The 17,875-nt window shown below is 49.3% G+C and overlaps 2 protein-coding genes and 2 non-coding genes across 9 annotated transcripts; 1 reads left to right on the plus strand and 3 right to left on the minus strand.

The window, feature by feature from the left end:
* Positions 1-221: 221 nt before the first annotated feature.
* On the plus strand, positions 222-11,812 carry TRIM41 (tripartite motif containing 41). Of its 6 annotated transcripts, none has more exons than XM_032395689.1 (8): positions 223-2,085; positions 5,928-6,023; positions 7,726-7,989; positions 8,556-8,578; positions 8,778-8,905; positions 9,312-9,493; positions 10,063-10,127; positions 10,586-11,723. In XM_032395689.1, the coding sequence occupies exons 1-8, from the start codon at positions 1,276-1,278 to the stop codon at positions 10,791-10,793; spliced, it is 1,776 nt and encodes a 591-aa protein (XP_032251580.1). In that variant the 5' UTR covers positions 223-1,275; the 3' UTR covers positions 10,794-11,723. The 6 variants fall into 6 exon arrangements, 5 of the variants coding, with proteins under 5 accessions (XP_032251582.1, XP_032251580.1, XP_032251579.1 ...); XM_032395693.1 differs by having other exon boundaries at positions 225-2,085; positions 7,759-7,989; positions 10,586-11,812; XR_004298279.1 differs by having other exon boundaries at positions 7,759-7,989; positions 9,312-10,127.
* A 2-nt stretch (positions 11,813-11,814) lies between these two features.
* Positions 11,815-16,317, minus strand: RACK1 (receptor for activated C kinase 1). The gene is made up of 8 exons (XM_032395696.1): positions 16,076-16,317; positions 14,908-15,079; positions 14,220-14,367; positions 13,903-13,998; positions 13,373-13,483; positions 12,823-12,963; positions 12,317-12,427; positions 11,815-11,920 (listed from the first exon to the last, which is right to left on the minus strand). Exons 1-8 carry the CDS (start codon positions 16,182-16,184, stop codon positions 11,855-11,857), a joined length of 954 nt encoding a protein of 317 aa, XP_032251587.1. The 5' UTR covers positions 16,185-16,317; the 3' UTR covers positions 11,815-11,854.
* LOC116626488 lies at positions 14,524-14,602 on the minus strand. Its single transcript, XR_004298286.1, has one exon. It is a non-coding gene; the product is annotated as a small nucleolar RNA SNORD96 family (small nucleolar RNA).
* On the minus strand, positions 15,711-15,778 carry LOC116626490. The gene has a single exon (XR_004298287.1). It is a non-coding gene; the product is annotated as a small nucleolar RNA SNORD95 (small nucleolar RNA).
* Positions 16,318-17,875: the final 1,558 nt, after the last annotated feature.

Consider the following 17,875-nt stretch of genomic DNA (forward strand, 5'->3'; position numbering starts at 1 on the left):
TTTGGGCACGTAGCGTGCGTGGTGCCCAGCTCAGAAAGTGTTGAATGAACCGACGGCACTGAACTCAGTTACTGTGTGCTAAGCAACATACTAATCGCTTTGAAATTATATTAACTCTAATTTCACAAAACCCTCTGATAGGGACTATGACCCTTATTTTATATGAGTAAATACAGGACGATAAAGTTATCAAATACATCTAACACCCCCCCTTTTTTACAGATGGTAGTACAGTCTACATTTTTCAGCACCTCGCTTTTCTCACCTCACAATACATCTTGAAAAGGATTCCCTTTTTACAGCTAAAGAGCGTTCCACTGTGTGAATGTTCATGTAATGATTTCACTATTCCTTTACTGATGGGCCGTTAGAAAAGTTCATCTAAACGATACGACAGTGACCAGACGGCAGTTTCTCAAATGCCTGTGACAATGCCAACTATAGGGGGGATGATTGGCAAGGTCTCCTAGAACTCTTGAGTTCCCAAACAACAAAGTCCTCGGCCTAGAAGGGCCGGAAGTACTTGAGGACGCTCACCGGGACCCGCCCCTCCGCTTCCGGCATCGGCCGTCGGGAGTCCCTGGTGCAATCCTCAGTGCTCGGTTAGTAGGATGGCGCCGGGCCGACGCGGTCACAGCACCGAGAGCGGACTGCCGCTAAGCGCTTCCACCGTCCCCCGAAGTTTATCCCCAGTGGCGGGGGATGGGGGAGGCCGGTTCTTCCGGGTCGTCCGCGTTCCCTGCTCTTTCGTATTACAGAGACGTGGGCCTCCTTCGTTCTAGCCCTCCCGCCCTGTTCCCGTGTGCCTGCTAGAGCGTCTCCTCGCCGTTTCCTGTCGCCCAGGGGCCCGGGAGGAAAGAAGGGGGCGTAGCGCTACGGCGGAGGGAACTCGCGAGCTTAGGAAATTCGCAGATACCGGAAGTGTTGGAAGGAAGGCCGGAAGTGAGGGGGCGGAGCCAGGAAGTGAGGAGGGGCGGGGGTTTATGAGGAGGCCAAGGGAGCGTTGGGACAGATTTGCACTCAGGGCCACTTGAGGGACTTGGCTGTAGCGCTCAGCTTTGTCCCCTCCCCTCGCAGAGACACGGTTGTCGTCTAGGAGTAGGGAACTCTGTGTGGAGGGGTGGGTTGTCGGGAGGACCTTCCTCTGCCTGCGCTTGAGGCAAGGTGTGGAGAGGCGGGGTGGGGGTGGGGCCGGGTCGTCAGGGCGTCTGAGAGGGAAGACCCCCGCCCCCCGCCCCCCCACCGCCCATCTACACTGGCTGACTGGACACTAAGATGGCTGCCGTTGCCATGGCACCCAACCCTGTGCAGACCCTTCAGGAGGAGGCGGTGTGCGCCATCTGCCTCGATTACTTCACGGACCCCGTGTCCATCGGCTGCGGGCACAACTTCTGCCGAGTGTGTGTAACCCAGTTGTGGGGAGGGGAGGATGAGGAGGACAGAGACGAGTTGGACCGGGAGGAGGAAGAGGAGGACGGAGAGGAGGAGGAAGTGGAGGCTGTGGGAGCTGGTGGGGGGTGGGACACCCCCATGCGGGATGAAGACTATGAGGGCGACATGGAGGAAGAGGTCGAGGAGGAAGAGGAGGGTGTGTTCTGGACCAGTGGCATGGGAGGGTCCAACTGGGACAACATGGACTACGTGTGGGAGGAGGAGGACGAGGAGGAAGATTTGGACTACTACTTGGGGGACATGGAGGAGGACCTGAGAGGGGAGGATGAGGAGGACGAGGAGGAAGTACTGGAGGAGGACGAGGAAGAGGAGCTAGACCCCGTCACCCCACTGCCCCCGCCTCCAGCCCCTCGGAGGTGCTTCACCTGCCCTCAGTGCCGAAAGAGCTTTCCCAGGCGGAGCTTCCGCCCCAACCTGCAGCTGGCCAACATGGTCCAGGTGATTCGGCAGATGCACCCAACTCCTGGTCGAGGGAGCCGTGGGAGCGAGCAGGGCATTTGTCCCAAACACCAGGAAGCCCTGAAGCTCTTCTGCGAGGTGGATGAAGAGGCCATCTGTGTGGTGTGCAGAGAATCCAGGAGCCACAAACAGCACAGCGTGGTGCCATTGGAGGAGGTGGTGCAGGAGTATAAGGTGAGAGAAGTAGAAGAGGGGAGTTTAGTGGGGGTGGAGAGGAAGTAAGAGGAGCTGGGAAAAGGAAACATGTCCCCTCCCAACCCCAGAACTTCATGCACTGGTGAGCTGATTTTCCTTTACTTAGCACTTATTGGCATCAAGGTGGGTTAGACTGAGAAGGATCCTGTACAGACAAAGCGGACCAGTGAAGAAGACCAGGAAGATTGGCTTCCTCAAAAGAAATTGGGCAAAGCCCATATGATACCATATCATTGGGTTGCATCTCTTAGGGAAAGCACTGCTGTTTCACACTTCCACTGTCTCTAAGTGTAGGAGTGCAGGTGACAATCCCCTCAGGCTTTACCACCAGTCTCATTTTCCTCTGGGTGAGTCTTCAGTCTATCCTTGACTCAGACCCCTAGAGTTGGGAAGGACTTGGGGCCTCAAAGAATAAGAAAGTGCCTTAAGGAGCAGGAAGGTAGAAATGACTACTAGTGTCAGACCCAGATACTCTGCATTTGCCTTTTAATGGGTTTCTCACCTACCCCATGATATGGCTTGTTTCTCCTCACGGACTTTTGTTAGATCTGAATCAGTCTAATGTACTGACTAGAACTTACCTTTCCTGAGAATGCAGGAAAAAGGGAGAGGCTTCTAAATCAGAAGACCGGGCTCTGCACTTGTGAATATTCACTCAGGCATCTCTGAAAGTCTTGGAATTTTAATTTCTCCAGGATTAAAAGTTAATATTTACTGAACACTTTATTTACTATGTACACCAGGCACTGTACTAAGCACTTCATGGACTCATTTAAAACTCAAAATAATCCTGTAAGTTTGATATGGTTTCTATCCCTGTTTTACAGATTAGGAAACAGATTTAAGTAACATACACAGGGCCACACAGCTACTAGTAAGTGATGGACTTGGTTATGACCCCCTTCCCCTACCCCGGCGCCCCTGCATACTGTTAACAGTGTCACCGCCATTTAGATGTCTTGTTAGTTTGACTTTCCTGACATGTGACTTCTTGGAGTCTGATTCTAGTTTGGATAATACTTTGCACCCTACTTCTGGCCTCACTCTTTTGGGATATAAGTAAGATTTGTCTGTGAGACAGCCAGCACAAATAGCATTCCTGGGATGGGTTTGAGATAGTGGGACCAGGAGGAAGAAAGGGTAGCTCCCTTTTTTTTTTTTTTTTTTTTTAATTTTTTTATTGTTATGTTAATCCCCATACATTACATCATTAGTTTTAGATATAGTGTTCCATGATTTATTGTTTGTGCATAACACCCAGTGCTCCATGCAGAACGTGCCCTCCTCAATACCCATCACCAGGCTAACCCATCCTCCCAACCCCCTCCCCTCTAGAACCCTCAGTTTGTTTTTCAGAGTCCATTGTCTCTCATGGTTCTAGAAAGGGTAGCTCCTATGTGGTCTGTGCGGAACTTCTTTGTGTTATGACCTGTGTTTTCATACATTGTCACACAGTAACTTCATTTAGATAATTTTTATCATTACCCTAATTTTAGAGTAACGAGTCTAGAACTTCTCAGCTATGAGCAGTACAGCTAAGACAAACTTATACCCTCTCATGACAAGTAACTGTTTCTTCCACACGGTGATTGTCCCAATTACTAGGGGAGTTTTCAAAAGTACAGTGGGCCCTACCACTTGAGATTCTGAGTCAGAGACAGGGAGAATATCAAAATATCTTTAAGAAAGCCCAGCGTAGCATGGGGATCACTGCATTGGTAACATCACCTGTTTTTTAGGCCCTGTGTTGTTAGGGGAGGCTGTGATCTCATTTTGTCCTTTTTTTACCTCCTTTTGGCTCCTAGTTAACTGTACCCATCAATGGGCAGTCAGTTTGTTAACTGAATCTTGGGGTGGACTATTCATGGGCATTCCATCCCTTCTCCACCCTCCTCCTACAGGACTCTTCTGAAGAGCTTCTGAAACTGGATTTTAATTTGTGTTAGCCACATCTGTTGTATGCCAGCCCAGTAGGGCTCTGCAGTTTGAGGAGGCCACATAGATGCAAATAATCTGCCATTAACTGATCAGCAAATGTAAATACATAAGTTTTATTATATAGAACTAATTTGAGTGATTCCTTTTCTAACTTACAGGCTATTTTATGGGCAGGTAGTTCATCCCTTTCAAATATGTACACTAACTAGCACTAGCTTGGAACAGTGTTGTTTTTTAGAAATATATCTTTATTGAATAGGTAATAATACAAATGATGTATAAATAAAGCTCCTAAAAAGGTGGAAGTCCTTGATAATTTCTCTTAAATAGTACTCTGTTTGGATTTGTGCTCATGAATTTTTTGTCAGTTATTCAGGAAAAATATTAAATGGAAATTTAAGCATCATAAATTTTGAATAGAGTTGGAGAAAAGGTAATATCAAAAGACAAAATTTTTTGTAGTTTATACTACTTTCATGTAAGGGATTGCTTGTAATATTTTTAATGTGATTTTTTCAACAACCACTTATCCTGTGCAACAACTGCCTTTTGTACTCTGGGTCAGTAACCTCTTTAGTTCAAGGGTCATTATCAGGTTGTCACTGGCAGCTTAGACATAGGTAGAGAATACTAGATAACATTTATTGATCTTTGGTACATGCCAGACACTGTATGAAGCATACTGTCCATAAGGTAGATTCTGTTATTCCCAATTCCCATGTAAGGTGAGGAAACTGGAAATGTGGCTCGCATCAGGTCATCTGGTTCCATTCAGGTTTAGATTGGAGTCTAGGCTTGAGCTCTTCTGCCCTGTACCATCTCTCAAGGAAAAGGAAGGAGAAAGGCAGAAGTAGTAGGAGACATTAAAAAGGAAAAAAAACAGGTTGGGCCCATCTTTGGTCTCTAACAGCCTTTTAAAGAAAAAGATTCTGTTACAAGTGATTGGAACATAGACTCAAATGCATATTGGCTGTGAAGGTTAAAACCTTAGGAAGAGAGGGTTTTTGTTTTCCATTTAGTAAGTGAGTGGGAGAGAAATGGACAGAGAGGCATAGAAATTAAGGGGGGCCCCTGCCCCCAGGAGCCCCTGTGTCCTGGGGGAGGCATACTTAAAAATCAGTGCCTCAGAAGTATTGTAAAGGTTGTATTCATGTTCCTTGGGGTGACAGAGGAAGTTGGAGGCAGGGAGGATCTGGACCATGGTCAGGTAGCTGGGTTTTAAAGGAAGCATGCCTTGGGCCAAATGGAGAAAGGCAATCCCAGGCAGAGGGAACAGCATGGATAAAGATATGGAATTACATTCAGGAAAAGACAGGTAGTTTTATGTGGCTAAAACTAAGAGTCTGTATTAGAAGGGGCAAGTGTAGGAGAGGAGGCTAGAAATGTAGAAGCAATGAGAGCCTCATATTTTGCAGGTGGTGGAGAACCACTGAAGGATCTTTAGCACAGGCACAAAATTGTCAGAGAAGTATTTAGAGATGAAAGTTACAAGGAAGATTGCTTATGAGGGGGAAGGGACCATAGGCAGGAACATTCATGTGGAAGGACTTTGTGTGGTGAGGGCTTCAGGCCAGGTCCACTCCAACTCCGAGTATGGGGCTCTGTAGTCCTCAGGATCCTACTTTTAGAGAACACACCCAGGGCTTCTGTACATGAGTGCAGGCAGAATGTTGGAGGCCTTTGTCATCATCTGAAGAGAAGAAAGGGGAGGAAGGGAGTATGATGTTTATTTGGTACCTGTGGTGGGGATCAGGCTTTGGGCCCCAGTGCACTGCAGGGAAGATGGGGGAGGTGGCCCCCAGGCACTGCTGGGAAGATGGGGGAGGTGAAAGCAGGTGCCTCTCCCATCCCAGGCCTCTAACCTTCCTTTCCCATTCCCTCAGGCCAAACTGCAGGGGCATGTGGAACCACTGAGGAAGCACCTAGAGGCTGTGCAGAAGATGAAGGCCAAGGAGGAAAGGCGGGTGACAGAGCTGAAGGTGGGTGAATGTCCTTGATGGGGTTGACTGGCTCTGTGATCAGGCAGGGAAGATGGGCTGCCCACTCTCAAAAGTGGTGGCTAGATTCCCTGAAGAGGGGCAGCCGAGGCCTGGGAGAGAAGTAGACACATTCTCAGGATCCTGAAGAGAGAGGGGCTTTAGACGGTAGAGGGCGTGTTCATTCCTAGGTTCCAAAATGGAGTGGAAGCAGGCCTGGGGCAGAGAGGTTGGGTCCCTGGCCCAGGGCTGCAAAGCAGGCTTACCACCCAGACACCTCACTCCAGGCCCAGTGCCCACCACACCGGATAGCACAGAGGGCAGAAATGGGCAAGGAAAATCCACATAACAGCCATCAGAGGAGCCCCAGTTCCCAGGACAGATGGCAGGGCAGCCCTGAGCAGGAGAGGGGGGCCAGAGTGTTTAATGGACGATAGGAATTTGTGAATGTTAGCAGGGCAGAGACTTAGTCTTTTCTAGTCCAGTGTTTCTCAGCTGTTTTTCATGATTGATCACCCCTCCCCAAGGAGTATTTTTAGATATTTTTTCCCATAATATCAAGCCCCCACCCCCAGCTCTGTACCTGTTTTTGTAAGGTCAGCAGGCACTGAGAATGGCCTGGCACTGAGCTTTGGAGACCAAGCCAGGACATCCTTCTTGTCTGACCTCTTCCCTCATCTCTCCTACGCCTACCACTCTGGCCAGTTGAGGGGTCTTGCCACTTCCCAGGGCTTGTGCTTTCTCTTTGCCACCTACACATTAGGAACTCTGCTGCTGGCTACTGCCAGGCACTAAGTGGTGGAATCTGAGTCTGGGAGCCATGGAATCCTCTTGCCTCTAGCCAGATGCTCTGGGGTCCTTGGTTACAGAGAGGATGTCAGATCTGAGTGTCTGTGGGGCAGAGGGTGAAACTGACTTCCTTCACCCACTTGGTCAGTCAGAACTTCCTTTCCCTCTCTGGCCTGTTATTCTTTGTCCCAAGAATGTCTCTAGTTGGTGGGTGGAAAGCATGCCCACTATTGGGATTCCCCAGCCCAGGCAAATGGGGTAAGAGTGGGCAGAAGTTTTCTGTCATTATATGTAGAAGTACCTACACAGTGATGCCCATGATTTTGTCTCTTGGCTCTTAAAGTGTAAAATATAATTTGGCTGTTTACAGGAAAAGTTTGCTAGACTCCGATCTAGAAGGATTGGGTGACTTTCTGAGGTCTTTAGTGGTATAGTCAAGACCCTAACTTCATATCCTGATTCCTGAATTTTTAATTTATTCATTTCAAAAAATTCTAAGTACCTACTCTGTGGTTGGTGCTCTTCCAGGGTCTGAGGACCCTGTGGCAAACAGAGATTATGCAGTGGTGGAAAAGGATGTTAAAAGATACTTCAGTGTAAACATAACCTAAGATTAATGCCATGATATACAGTGATATTTTTGGGGGTGGTCGTGATTTAGATCTGGAGGGAATATTTTTAAGCTTAGACCTGAAGAATGAATCAAGTTAGTTAGCCAGGGTGGAGATAAAGTTACAGGCAGAAGTTGTTGAGTTTGAGACCACTGTGCTGGGGGTGTGGGAGTGGGGCCTGGTAAGGCTGGGAGGCGGGGAAGGGGGGGACAGGGGCCTCTTTCCATTTGGGATGTAGGGCTCCATTATCTTGGATTGAGGGGCAGCAGTTGCAAAATTGGAAGTTTATGTTTCTGTGTGTTGAGGTGGTATCCACCATCCCCTTTGCATCATCCCAGAGCCAGATGAAGTCAGAGCTGGCAGCTGTGGCCTCGGAGTTCGGGCGGCTGACACGGTTTCTGGCTGAAGAGCAGGCAGGGTTGGAGCGGCGCCTCCGAGAGATGCACGAAGCCCAGCTAGGGCGTGCAGGAGCAGCGGCTAGCCGCCTGGCGGAGCAGGCTGCCCAGCTGAGCCGCCTGCTGGCCGAGGCCCAGGAGCGGAGCCAGCAGGGGGGCCTGCGGCTGCTCCAGGTGAGCAGTGCCCCCTTCCTTATCTCCCTGTCTCCCCAAAACCCTGTACTTGCTCTGTCAGGCAATGCTTACCAAACGTCTGTTCAGAGCTGCCTCTCTTCTCATTGAGAGGAACCCACAATGATTTAACCTAAGACCAAAAGGTTTTTTGAGGCTGGGGACAGAGTTAATGCCGAATGTGGTGTACGTGTGATTATACCCAGTGAAAAGAAAGAAGATTCAGTTGTAGAATGAGGGTTTTAAAGGAGAGTTGAGGAAAGAATTTTTGACAGAGATATCCTGAAAAAGATGACCAAGTCATGTTGTGAAAATTCTTTTACTGGGGTTGAAGATTCTGTTATTGGTCTTGCAACAGGATGAGATGAATTAGGTGTGCTGAGGCATAGGGATGACTGAGATAGATACATGCTTATTGAGGGCCTTGAGGGTGCTCTTTCTTACTCCCTGTTCAAGTTCAGTCCTTTCTCTGGCTGGAATCAGATTGGGAGAAAGGAGCTGTCTCTGTGCAGCTGACTCTCTCTTTGTCTCTTTTTCCCTCTCCCTCTTTTTGTTTCTCTTATTCCCAGGACATCAAGGAGACTTTCAATAGGTGTGTTGCCACCCTTTTCCTCTGTGACCCAGTGGCATCTGGTTCCCCATCCCTACCTCTCTTGGATATCCCGCTCCTTTCCTTCCTTCCCCAGGACCCGAGTTTCTGCCTCCTGGACCCTCCTCTCCTTCCCCTCAGCTTTTGCTCTTCCCTCTGGGAATATCATGGTCCCACCCCCTGCCCGGTCCCCTTCCTCCAGGTGTGAAGAGGTACAGCTGCAGCCCCCAGAGGTCTGGTCCCCTGACCCGTGTCAACCCCATAGCCATGACTTCTTGACAGATGCCATCGTGAGGAAAATGAGCCGGATGTTCTGTCAGGCTGCCCGAGGTAGGGAGGTCACCTGTACGACCTTCCTTTGCCTTTCCCTTTACAGACTGGAGATTGGGTTCTGAGGGGGTAGGTGGGTCCCAGGGGGGACGATTGGGGCTGAGGTGGAGCAGGATACAGGTAGGCTGCTTGGGGCTTCAAGCCAAGAGTAGCTTTTGTCCTAGTCCAGGTAGGTGTTGGTGGTTGGGGAGGGAGGTGGGTAGCAAGAAGAGCCAGGGCCAGCATTAGACCTGTCCAGTGTCTTGGAAACAATGGGGAAAGAAGTGGAGCCCACAGGAACTCAAGTTTGGCCTCTAGGATGGGGTGGGGTGAGGACACCTGGAAGGCTGGGAGGGAGGGAGGCAAAGGGGAGGGCAGGGGAACAAGTTGTTCCAGCCCTGGCATATTTGTCCTCCCCCCTCCCAAGTGGACCTGACGCTGGACCCTGACACGGCTCACCCGGCTCTGATGCTGTCCCCCGACCGCCGGGGGGTCCGCCTGGCAGAGCGGCGGCAGGAGGTTGCTGACCATTCCAAGCGCTTCTCAGCCGACTGCTGCGTCTTGGGGGCCCAAGGCTTCCGCTCTGGCCGGCACTACTGGGAGGTAGAGGTGGGCGGGCGGCGGGGTTGGGCGGTGGGCGCTGCCCGTGAATCGACCCATCATAAGGAGAAGGTGGGCTCTGGGGGGTCCTCTGTGGGCAGTGGGGATGCCAGCTCCTCGCGCCATCACCATCGCCGCCGCCGGCTGCACCTACCCCAACAGCCCCTGCTCCAGCGGGAAGTGTGGTGTGTGGGCACCAACGGCAAACGCTACCAGGCACAGAGCTCAACGGAGCAGACACTGCTGAGCCCAAGTGAGAAACCACGGCGCTTTGGCGTGTACCTGGACTATGAGGCTGGGCGCCTGGGCTTCTACAATGCGGAGACTCTAGCCCACGTGCATACCTTCTCAGCTGCTTTCCTGGGCGAGCGTGTCTTCCCTTTCTTTCGGGTGCTCTCCAAGGGCACCCGTATTAAGCTCTGCCCTTGATAAGCCTGCCACCCGCAGGGGCCCCTCTGGTTAGCACTTGGGGGGCGGGTGGTGGTGGAGGGTGGCCCGTAAGTTTGGGGGCTCAAAGGCTCCTTCCACTGTTTGTTGCTTCCTGCTCCCCTTTGACCCAGGCCCGCTTCTCCCTCTAGGAGCCTAAAGAACCCTCCTGGCCTGCAGCTCGGCCTTCTCTCACCTGCAATGTCTGTCCCAACAGGTCTGCATGGGTCCCTGATAAGAACAGCTGCCTGGTTTTCCTTCCCTCTGTCCACCCAGGGGTCTGAGTTTGAGTAGGGGATGAGCGGAGATTTAACTCCATTATTAACTTCCCTTTCCCTGCCCCTGCTCTTCAACCCTGTCAGTTCCCAGGCTGGGATACTTGAGCAAGACTCATGTCTGCCCCCATTTCAATTCCATTTTCTGATGCAAATTTTAGCTAAGGGATTTGGAAGCTTTTTTTGGGGAGGCAGGTTGGGCAAAAGGGTAGAGCTGGGTAATAAATGTCTACTCTCCAGGGGAAGTAGGAGGGATTCTGAACTCCTTCCATCCCCAATTTCTACCTCCATAGACTGGCCAGAATTTAGCTTGAGAGCTCTAGAATGGTTGACATGGTTTAAACTACATACCATTATATATCACCCAATAAATTATTTTCTCCCCCTTCCTTTTTTCCAGCACTCAAACTAGGAGTAAAGCTCACCCCATCCAACCCCTCCAGGTCTTTTCACTGCCAGGCTCCTTTCCCCTTTGTTCAATGGAGTTCCTTGTGTCAGTTTCCAGCCTCTTCATGTCTTTAGTTCTCCATTTGGTGAGCCCTGACCAGGAGCCTGGGGACAGGGGTTTGGATCCCCAGAAGAGCCTTGGGTATAATCTATTTTTCTAGTAATCCCCTCGCCTTCTGTCACTTGTCAGCTTTTGTCCTCTACTTTGATGGCAGAGGTCAATTTATGTTCCTGGGGAAAAGGGAAGATGGGTTGTGTTGTGGAAATAAAAAGTTTATTTGCTTCTTTTGTGGAGTCCTTTCCTTTAGATGAACAAAAACAGGATGAGACAACATTTTTTTCCATAGTAAGCCAGTTCCTCTAATGTGATGCCAAAGAACAGAGGACTAATTGTACCTTCTTGTGATAACCTGCCTTTTGCACTGGTCACATTTGGTGAGCCCTCTTTCTCAAGCATGACCTTATTCCCATAGACTGATACTCATTTCCTAGACCCATCTGAATGACCTACAGTTGTTTTTTTTTTTTTTACTGGCACCCTCTTCAGGATGCACTTGAAGATGTTTGTTTGCTGCTTTGTGGCTTTAGGACTATGGTTTTCCCAAGAATCTTCACATTTCCAAAGTCTTTCTGTGTGATTTTATCTAGCTGAAATACCATAAAAGTTGAAGCTAAGGCCAGAGATCTCATTACCATTATGAGTTGACAGAAAAGGAAATGGAAGATCTGTACAGGCTACATCAACATGCTGCATGTTACTTACCCACCACTTGAAGAAAAAAGCCAGCTGTGATTATATTTACAAATACCTGCAGACCACTCTGTACAATTTTTAGTGTCCAACAATGGAAGGAGTAAAAATTATTAAGCAGCAATTCTTCTAGTGAAGAGTTGCTTCATCATAGATGGATTCAAAAATCTCCAACAAAAAGACCCAACTTGACAGACTAACCTGAGGAGTTTCAGAATATTTGTTTTGTAATCGGGCTTTGAGGAATGACAAAATGCCTATTTGTTATTTCTTTATAAGCTAGGACTGAGGTTTTACTATTCCTGAAGAACATTTTCTCCAGGCTTAAGGGAGGCCTAGAGGACCTATACCCGAGACACAGGATATTGTGATGTAGCATAGCATTACAAAGTAGCTGTTTTTGTTTATCAGAAAAAGACACTTTCTAAAAATCAGAAAACCATATTTTATTCCTAGAGCTCTGCCATAGTTCTAGCGGGTGCCGATGGTCACCTGCCACACACGCACCAGGTTGTCTGTGTAGCCAGCAAACAGAGTCTGCAAGGGAGAAAGGACAACGATAGGTCATGTCAGAGCCACAGAACTCTGCATTTCTAGTAATAAAGATGGCCTTTCTTTTAAAATTCCCAATCTCCTAACCACCAGGTTGTAGGCAGTATATATTCCTAGAGGAGGCAACAGCTGGTATTAAGGATTCACACTTTTGTAAAATGGTTATCTAAGGTGTTAACTGAAGGCAGGTAATCACTGCCTGCTAGATCAATTTTCCTTCCAATTCGGGAACATGTACTCTATTCACTGGCACAGCTAATCTGGTCCTCCCAAATCACCCTGGCTAATTTTGTCATTTTACTTTATGTCAAAGACACACCAAGAGCATAAAGGGAGAGAGAAAAGGTAGAAGCCAAGTCACTTAAGGAGAGACCTACTTACCTGACCATCAGCAGACCAGGCCAGAGAGGTACACTGGGGTGGCTCTGCCTTGCTGCTGGTACTGATAACTTCTTGCTTTAGTTCATCTACAATGATCTTGCCTTCCAAGTCCTGGGGAAGGAGCAAAATCAGGGTAAGGAGGGACTCTGCTACAAGCATGGGGGTGGGGAGGCAGGCGGGTAGAGGTTGAGGATGTTGCTGAACAGCCTAAAATGCACAGGACTGCCTCCCTTCCTCCCCACCAGAACAATCTAGACCAACATGTCAACTGTGCTGAGTTTGAGTAAATTGTTGTAATTTGCCATCCCCTTTGGTAGACAAATATCTGCCACCACTGTAAATCCCAATCTTGGGAAGCTGTTAACTTGCTCTTCCTTGATCTCCACTGATAGCCCCATGGTTGTTCAGGAAGCTTGAATCCCATCAGTGACATATGAGGAAATCACAACATTGCCAGGGCTCAGAGTACAGCCAGGTGCTCGGCCTTAACTATAGCCCACACTCACCCAGATCTTGATGCTGGGGCCCGTGGCAGCACAGAGCCAGTATCGGTTAGGACTGAAGCACAGGGCATTAATGATGTCCCCACCATCAAGCGTATAAAGGTGCTTGCCTTCGTTGAGATCCCACAGCATGGCTTGGCCATCCTGGAAAGATAAGGAAAGGGAATTAGGGCAATATGAAACCTATTCCAGATGTTAATCTCAATAGTCTCAAAATTCTGTCCCTCCCCCCACAAATGTCCCAAAAGCTAAGGATTCAAATACCAATATTTATCTCTGAAAGCCTTTCCTTTCATGCAGGAAACCTCACCAACCCTATGTCTCTGACAACTTCTAAATAACTACAATCAGTTCTAAAAACTGAAACCTACTAATCAATAGTTTCAAGAAACCAGCTTTACTGAAAATAATCTTTTTGTTCCAAACAGTATGCCTTATCTATGTCATTTCTAGAAAGCAATCTTAAGAAATTTTGGATTGCTATCTCATTATCATAAGTATTTTTTCTAAAACACTGTCCCCCACTGAGTAGTAACTCCCAGTTCCTGAATACCTTCCCTCCAGAAGCGCAGAGGGATCCATCTGGAGAGACAGTTACAGTGTTCAGGTAGCCCGTGTGGCCGATGTGATTGGTCTTCAGCTTGCAGTTTGCCAAGTTCCATACCTAGGTTTGGGAGGTTGGGGGTAACAGGTGAAGAACCTGGCTCTGAATCCACTGGGGTCAGGAGGGCTCAGGACAAATGAAAAAGGCATGGCACCTTATTTAAAAGCATTCCAGGACAGGGTGGCTATTTTTCATTCTTTTAGTAACAAAAAGGTTAAAAGAATTTGTCTTGGTCACCCAAGGAAAATTAAAGATTAAAAAAGATAACAAATGTTCTGTGTGTTGCTTTATGGGGGACACTGGGCTTAATTAGCTACTTCAGAGAAAGTATTAAGAACTAATGGCCTGTACTTAGAAGACAGCCATAGTAAAAGCCAACTGAGGGACAAAGCCTTCAAAGTTAGAGCCTATGACCACCTGGGAGGCAGTGGGAGAATATTCTGGCTGGTAAAGGCCCTACACCCTGGTTCCAAGCTCACCTTGACCAGCTTGTCCCAGCCACAGGAGACAATAATGGGATTGCTGCTATTGGGTGAAAATCGGACACAAGATACCCACTCCGAATGGCTCTCATCCTGCAGAAGACAGAAATCAGGAGAAACGATCCTGGTCCCCATGAAACCCACCACCCCTTCCCTCAGTTACATGGGAAGTATTCACACCCCCAGAACCGAAATCTTAGTATTAACAAAACCCTTTAGAGTACCGGCCAGGCTTGAAATCACCACGTACTGGCAAGATGAGAAGAGTAGGAGAGAATCTTCAACATGTGCTTTCTACATGTGCCTTCAGTTACCTGGACAGTATACTTGCATACACCCAGAGTATTCCACAGCTTGATAGTTTTATCTCGGGAGCCAGAAACAATTTGCCGGTTGTCGGAGGAGAAGGCCACACTCAGCACATCCTTGGTATGTCCTACAAATCTGCGTGTGGTGGTACCCCTGAAGAGGAGGACTTGGTCAGTCTCTAAATGCCGCAAACATCCTTCACATCAGACTATTTCCCTGGCCTTTTCGTCTCACTGGAGCTGCCATTAATCACATGAGTCTGGACATGGGTCTGATCACAACAGGCCCTCGGTTGAGCATATGCCAGAGAATCCCTTCAGAATTGCAGGACATGTCCTCACTCCCGCATGGGGATTGGCTGACAATGTCATCTGTCATCACCGGGATCCTCCATTATGCCTGACCATCCAAAGACTGAGCTCCCAAGCTTACCAGCTTCAAACACTCGCCTACTCCCCACCACAGTATGTGGCAAAACTGCTCAACCAGCCCACTCCTAACAATTCTGCCTAACTAATTAAAAGCAGCAAGGATGGAAACCAAACAAACCCAACTATCTTTTCTAGGTACTCTCTTGCCCTACAATTCCCACAATGAACCTCACTGTCCCTTGGAAACCACCTCCCAACACATGTACATCATTTCTGCCCAGCTTTTTCCCAGTGCCCCAAAGTTAATTGACCAGCTACTTGCGTTGTGAGATCCCAAAGACGAAGAGTTCCATCCCAGGAGCCTGAGAGGGCAAACTGGCCATCTGAGGAGATGACCACGTCACTAACAAAGTGGGAATGGCCCCGAAGAGCACGCTGCGGGATGCCATAGTTAGTCTCATCCCTCGTCAGCTTCCACATGATGATAGTCTTATCTAGGGGAGGTAAGAGAGAAAACCCAGTGAGGAATCCCATAGCCCCTTGCTGATCTACTGGATAATCCAGGATCCCTCAAGTTCATTGGTGGACATAAAAGATAACAAAGACAAGGACAAGTGGCTATTCAAAAAAGAGTCAAGTAGAACTGAGTAATGCCATGAAGATTAAACTCAGGGGTACAGAACTTTAGCAGATTTTGGATGCTCTTTTCTAACATTGAGATCAATTAAACATCTTTTTTGAGTCTGATCTGAGATCTAAAGCATAAACACTACTGCTTGGGTGTGGGAAGACTAGCTGTGAGATTCTTAACAATTGCTGCTGAGGGCTGCCCCAAGTGCTGAATTTGGAAAAGTTGCTTTACACGCTACCACACTGGATGCTTTCAATGAAACATGTTAGACTGAACAAGCTTTCCAATTAAGCGCCAAACATTACCCCAGCCTCAGCCTACTTTTAATAGTGTGGGGGCCAACAAAAGGCACAAGAGGCCTCCAACCGCTGCCAAGTTCAGAGAATGAAAAAACCGAAGGCAGGGGGAAAAAAAAGCACGGGCCAGCAAGGAGATTGGAGACACGACTTTCCCTTGGAGTCCATCCACTACCCACTAAGCACAGGGCCGGGCAGAAGCTCAGAAACAGCCTCTGGATCTCAGCACAAGCACTCAGATGGCATGTTGGGATCATCACCGCCCCGCCCGACCCCGCAGGCTTCTGTGCACACTCAGGCACACCTGCGAGAAGGTGGGTAAGAAATAAAACTCCAACCCTGCAATCCTCCTGCCAGCCACGAGCTAATCTAGGTCTCCATCTCTGCCAAGTGGGAATGCCTCACGGGCTTATCCGGGCTGAAACCTAGGCCCGGGTCCGCATGCCCCAACTCACACCGGGACGGAGTTTTCCAAGCCGCCAACTCGCGCGCCACTGGCAACGCCAGGCGACGCGCGCAACCCACTCATCCCTCAATCCTTTGCCCCGCACCTTAGCCCGTACCTCGAGAGGCGGACAGTATCATGTCCGGGAACTGGGGAGTGGTTGCGATCTGAGTCACCCAGCCGTTGTGGCCCTTGAGGGTGCCACGAAGTGTCATCTGCTCAGTCATGGCGGCGGCGAGTGCGGGTGTCGCCGCGGCGACAAGGATGGAATTGGATAGTTCAGAGAGACCTGCAACACAGCCACTACCGCCCCGGCCCTGCGGAGGAAAAGGGAGAAAAGGCCCCCGCCGGAACCGGAAATACCCGCCTGTTCGAGCAAAAATGGCGGCCCCCTAATGCACTTCTGCTTAAGATGGCGGCGCCACGTAGGGCAAAAGGCGAGGTGAAAAGACAAAACTTCATCGTTCCCTCGCTACGCAACATAGTTTGGCAGTGCTATACAAAAACATGCTGAAACCAACTCCACCAAGCGTTTAAAAAGGCCCCTCAAACGTCCACTGGGGCATGATGTGTAAGAAGCGGAAGACGGTAAGTGCACAGCATATTCCCATAAGGATCGTCCTGCGCCTGCACTGCCCCCACGTGGCACAGCGCGAGCCCCGCCCTTTCCGCTTGGTGCCTCGGAGGGCTACGCTGAGGGAGCTTAATTTCGAGGTGAGAACTGTGAGTAACGGTAAGCAATATGAAAAATATGGTAGTCAGCTTTTAAAGTACACTGCTCAGGTGAACTACTAAACCCTGACAGATTTCCATCGCAGTGGGCAGCTGCTCCCCCAAGAGGTTTTTGCTCTGAGGGAATTGACTGAGGCACTCCCTGTCCGGAAGGACTTAGTCCAGGCAGAAGTTCAGACAGGAATGGGTTACGGAACGGAAAACCCGGGAGGAACGAAAAATCGGCCTGTGGGCTGCTTGTCGGCCACCCAGCTCTCGCCGTGGCAGGAGTGCGGAGAGGCGTCGCAGAAACTAGGAGAGGAAAGGCCTCCGGGTTCTGACTTCTGCGGACTCGGGTCGAAAGCCGGCTCTGAGCCTCACCACCTCACAGAAAGGTCGGCGGGTCTCCGGGTCCAGGCGTGACCCCAAGGAGGTGCCCTCAGACTGGGAAGCAGTGGAACGTGGTTCCCGGGCTGCCTACCGGCCTCCCATTTAACCGCATGGTACGTGAATATGTGGTGCCTCCCACTACGGCACATCCTTGGTATTAAGAGATGATGCTGGCAGATAGCGCCCTTGTCACATAGGTTTTTAAAGGGGGAGAGGCACAGACCAGGGTGATAGCAGTCGCTGTCATCTATGCAAAATAAGGGGGGATTATACATACGTATTTATTTTGTTTGTAACACGTATTAAGTTTCACATTTGTGAAACGAGGTTGGAAATAATAGCACCTACCAAAAATGGTGTTGAGGAGAGTAAATGAGTTAAGATAGGTTTAAGCGCCCAGAGCAATGCCTGGCAGAGTAAATGCAGGCAAACTTAAACTCCCTAGCTCTTGTTTTAGGTCTTGGGGGATACAGCTGTGAGCAAGACGGTGAGGACTTGGTTTTCTTGGAGTTTACATTTGATGGGGTGAGTGGAAAGGAGATTGAGAGGGAAATTGGAGCAAAGAGAGGAAGGAGAAGTAGGAGACAGCCCTGTGGATATATGGGAGGATAAGGTTCCAGTAAGAGGGACAGAATATGACGGGGGCGGGGCGAGGTGGGCGGGGAAGGAGTCAGTGCCAAAAGTCCTGAGCTGGAGTTTTGGAGCTGCTGAAAACCAAACAGTGGGATGGAGGTGAGGGGCAGTTGACAGGGCCAGCAGGCGTGGGGAAGGACCGTGGCTTCTCAGGGTGCGGGCCTATGTTTCAAGGGTCCCGGTT

Source organism: Phoca vitulina, unplaced genomic scaffold (assembly GCF_004348235.1).
Source record: "Phoca vitulina isolate PV1807 unplaced genomic scaffold, GSC_HSeal_1.0 scaffold87, whole genome shotgun sequence".
Classification (NCBI taxonomy): Eukaryota; Metazoa; Chordata; class Mammalia; order Carnivora; family Phocidae; genus Phoca; species Phoca vitulina.

Coding starts and splice junctions, on each gene's coding strand:
- TRIM41 (XM_032395688.1), top strand. CDS start 1,276: ATGGCTGCCGTTGCCATGGCACCCAACCCTGTGCAGACCCTTCAGGAG. Junction 6,024..7,758: donor GGCGGGTGACAGAGCTGAAG/GTGGGTGAATGT, acceptor GCATCATCCCAG/AGCCAGATGAAGTCAGAGCT. Junction 8,906..9,311: donor GTTCTGTCAGGCTGCCCGAG/GTAGGGAGGTCA, acceptor CCCCCTCCCAAG/TGGACCTGACGCTGGACCCT.
- RACK1 (XM_032395696.1), bottom strand. CDS start 16,184: ATGACTGAGCAGATGACACTTCGTGGCACCCTCAAGGGCCACAACGGC. Junction 13,999..14,219: donor TATGCAAGTATACTGTCCAG/GTAACTGAAGGC, acceptor TGTCTTCTGCAG/GATGAGAGCCATTCGGAGTG. Junction 13,484..13,902: donor GCTGGGACAAGCTGGTCAAG/GTGAGCTTGGAA, acceptor TCCCAAACCTAG/GTATGGAACTTGGCAAACTG.